Source organism: Scylla paramamosain, unplaced genomic scaffold, assembly GCF_035594125.1.
Source record: "Scylla paramamosain isolate STU-SP2022 unplaced genomic scaffold, ASM3559412v1 Contig3, whole genome shotgun sequence".
NCBI classification, from domain to species: Eukaryota; Metazoa; Arthropoda; class Malacostraca; order Decapoda; family Portunidae; genus Scylla; species Scylla paramamosain.
This window is the reverse complement of record NW_026973668.1, coordinates 2,912,501-2,916,710: the sequence shown is the minus strand read 5'-3', so window position 1 is coordinate 2,916,710 and position 4,210 is coordinate 2,912,501. Positions and strand designations below refer to the sequence as shown.

The 4,210-nt window shown below is 43.5% G+C and overlaps 1 protein-coding gene across 1 annotated transcript in view; it reads right to left on the bottom strand.

Moving 5' to 3' along the window:
• Window positions 1–1,644: 1,644 nt before the first annotated feature.
• Window positions 1,645–4,210, bottom strand: part of LOC135096254 (gastrula zinc finger protein XlCGF58.1-like) — a 4,626-nt gene continuing 2,060 nt past the window's right edge. The window contains exon 3 of the mRNA XM_063997621.1: window positions 1,645–4,210. This exon is cut by the window's right edge and continues 30 nt beyond it. Coding sequence (XP_063853691.1) covers window positions 2,832–4,210 — 1,379 coding nt within the window. The 3' untranslated portion in view covers window positions 1,645–2,831.

Genomic DNA, 4,210 nt, shown 5'->3' with positions numbered 1-4,210 from the left:
GCAATGTTGCATCTCTAGCTGTCTTCTACCGCTATTATCATGCTAACTGTTCTTCTGATCTTGCTAACTGCATGCCTCCTCTCCTCCCGCGGCCTCGCTGCACAACACTTTCTTCTTTCTCTCACCACTATTCTGTCCACCTCTCTAATGCAAGAGTTAACCAGTATTCTCAGTCATTCATCCCTTTCTCTGGCAAACTGTGCACTCCCTGCCTGCTTCTGTATCTCCACCTTCCTGTGACGTGAACTCCTGCAAGAGGGAGGCTTCTACACACTTAGCCTGTATTTTTTACTACAGCTTTGGACACTTCTATGGGACTGCCATCTCAGTGGCCTTTTTTTTTTTTTTCATTGGATTTTTGTTGCCCTTGGCCTGTGTCCCTCCTACATAAACACACACACACACACACATATTTTCTAATTTTCTTAATTATTATTTTAAAGAATCTCTCTCTCTCTCTCTCTCTCTCTCTCTCACCGTGCCAAAATGAATGTGCAATATATTGTTTTATCTTGTGTATATGTGTCTGTCTGTCTGTCTATTATTTTTTTTTATTTATTTATTCTTTTCTTTTTCTTTATTTTCTTTCTTTTATATATTTTTTAATTTATTTTCATTTATCTATTAATTTCCTTCCTCTTTCATTAATTTATTTTTTATCTATTTATTCGTTTTCATTCCTCCTAATTTACTTTTTTCACTTCATTGTTTTTTCTTTTCCATTCCTTGTTATTTCCTTCAATTATCAACATTTCAGCATTATTGTTATTTGTTGTTTACATGTTTTCTTTCATTCCTCATTGTTTTATTTCTTTTATTCTTCATTTATACACATTTGGATTATTATTATTATTTTTTATTATTATTTTATTGTTTTGCATTTCCTCGTCCTTCCTGTTTATCTATTTTATTTATATTCACATTTAGGTCATTATTATTTTTTATTCTTTTCCATTTCCTTGTTCTTCCTGTTTATCCATTATATTTCAGTTCCTCCATCATTATTCCTTTATTTCTTGTAGATTTATTAATTTTTCCTTTATTTTTCTGCATCTTCCCCATTTTCTTTGTATTTTCTTAAAGTCCTTCCTGTATTTCGTCCATTTTCTTTAGTTGCTCCATTTCTTGCTTCCTTCCCGTGTTCCCTCCTGCGGGTCTGTCAGAAGGTACTCGCCAAGGACAGAACAACAAAACAAACCAAACAACAACAACAACAACAACAACAACAACAATAATAATAATGATATGTAGCAATTTTTATTATTTTTTTGTGGTTATTATTGTTGTTGTTGTTGTTGTTGTATGTATATATGTATCTATGTATGTTTTGAAATGGTTTTATTTGGATCTCTCTCTCTCTCTCTCTCTCCATGCATTTGTTATCTTCTTTATTCTCTATCTCTCTCTCTGTCCTACACACACTGTATCATGTACAGCGTATATTTTCATAAGTGGATGCATTTTATATATAACAGCGAGTTATAGTGGAGTTGTAAGTTATTGGTGGTGTTATTGTTGTTATTCTTCTTCTAAGCCAAATTGTTGATGAAGAAGAAGAGTGAATGGGTTTACTTTTGAATAATTTTAATAACAATTTTCCAGCTTATATTTGAAGAAAATGGATGTTGTAATATATTATAAGAGTGAAGAAATGAAGTGTTTTATTATTATTAATAGTAGTAGTGGTGGTAGTAGTAGTAGTACACAAGAACACAAGGGTTGGTGCAGGAAGCCATCAGGCCTACACGTGGCAGTCCCTGTACAAAACACACCTGTCTGTTTCCACCTGTCAGCCCTGTCCAAACACTTGTCTAACACTTCAAAGCTCTGTAATGACTCACTCTGCACTAACAACCTGACTACTGAGTCTATTCCAGTCATCCACTGCTGTGTTTGTCATGTGAGGATTAATACTGGCCATTTTGTACACACACACACACACATTAAGTACTGTTAACAACATAACTCAGCATTCTAGCAACAAAAGTTTATTCCAACACTTGAGTACAAAGTAACAACACACAAACACTAGTCACTCCAAGTCCCTCACACACCACCACCACATCCACAACACCTCACCCCCCACAGGTGTGTTTGGATGTGTCTGGCAACACCACTCTTGCTACACAAACACTGCCACAAACACCACACCTGTACTTCCTTACCACAGTGTGGGTGAGGATGTTTGTCAACATTACATTGCAAGATAAACCTTTTGGCCAGTCACCACACCAGACCCACAAGTCACCACTGGTATTGCCAGCTGGTTTGTGGCAGTAATGTTGTGGCCAGTCACCACACCACACCCACAAGTCACCACTGGTATTGCCAGCTGGTTTGTGGCAGTAATGTTGTGGCCAGTCACCACACCACACCCACAAGTCACCACTGGTATTGCCAGCTGGTTTGTGGCAGTAATGTTGTGGCCAGTCACCACACCACACCCACAAGTCACCACTGGTATTGCCAGGGCAAATCTTTTCCCACACTGCAGGCCTGGGAACTTTCTCTCCCCAGTGTGGGTGAGGATGTGTCTGTCAAGAGAACGCTTCAGGGTAAATCTTTTCCCACACTCCAGGCACTGGAACTTTCTCTCCCCAGTGTGGCTGAGGATGTGTGTGTCAAGATGGTATTTCCGGGTAAATCTTTTCCCACACTCCAGGCACTGGAACTTTCTCTCCCCAGTGTGGGTGAGGATGTGTGTGTCAAGATGACCTTTCAGGGTAAATCTTTTCCCACACTCCAGGCACTGGAACTTTCTCTCCCCAGTGTGGGTGAGGATGTCTGTCAAGATGACCTTTCAACGTAAATCTTTTCCCACACTCCAGGCACTAGAACTTTCTCTCCCCAGTGTGGGTGAGGATGTGTCTGTCAAGGGAATCCTTCCTGGTAAATCTTTTCCCACACTCCAGGCACTGGAACTTTCTCTCCCCAGTGTGGGTGAGGAAGTGTGTGTCAAGACTACTTTTCAGGGTAAATCTTTTCCCACACTCCAGGCACTGGAACTTTCTCTCCCCAGTGTGGGTGAGGATGTGTGTGTCAAGGGAATCCTTACGGATAAATCTTTTCCCACATTCCAGGCACTGGAACTTTCTCTCCCCAGTGTGGGTGAGGATGTGTGTGTCAAGATGGCCTTTCTGGATAAATCTTTCCCCACACTCCAGGCACTGGAACTTTCTCTCCCCAGTGTGGGTGAGGATGTGTGTGTCAAGGGAATCCTTACGGATAAATCTTTTCCCACATTCCAGGCACTGGAACTTTCTCTCCCCAGTGTGGCTGAGGATGTGTGTGTCAAGATGGCCTTTCCGGATAAATCTTTCCCCACACTCCAGGCACTGGAACTTTCTCTCCCCAGTGTGGGTGAGGATGTGTGTGTCAAGATGGCCTTTCTGGATAAATCTTTTCCCACACTCCAGGCACTGGAACTTTCTCTCCCCAGTGTGGGTGAGGATGTGTCTGTTAAGATCACCTTTCAGGGTGAATCTTTTCCTACACTCCAGGCACTGGAACTTTCTCTCCCCAGTGTGGGTGAGGATGTGTGAGTCAAGACTACTTTTCAGGGTAAATCTTTTCCCACACTCCAGGCACTGGAACTTTCTCTCCCCAGTGTGGGTGAGGATGTGTGTGTCAAGATGGCCTTTCCGGATAAATCTTTTCCCACACTCCAGGCACTGGAACTTTCTCTCCCCAGTGTGGGTGAGGATGTGTCTGTCAAGATGGCCTTTCCGGGTAAATCTTTTCCCACACTCCAGGCACTGGAACTTTCTCTCCCCAGTGTGGGTGAGGATGTGTCTGTGAAGATCACCTTTCAGGGTAAATCTTTTCCCACACTCCAGGCACTGGAACTTTCTCTCCCCAGTGTGGGTGAGGATGTGTGAGGAGAGATGACTCTTCCGGGCAAATGTCTTCCCGCAGTGGTCACACTTGTGGTTCCTGCCGCCAGTGTGGGTGGCAGTGTGTTCAGTGGGGCCACTCCTGCCTCTCAGCCTTGTCTTGCCGGCATGGGAGAGGACGTGTCTGGCAATGGCAGCCTTGGTGGAGCACACTTTGCCGCAGTGGTCACAAGTGTAGGTCCTCACGCCTGGGGTCGCCTGCTGCTCCCAGCTGTTCCTGCTGCTGCTGCATGACGTCACATCCTCCATTGCAACACTGCTCCTGGCCGCGGCCGGTCCTGCAGGAACCCTGGGCCTGAGCCGAGGATGCACGGAGG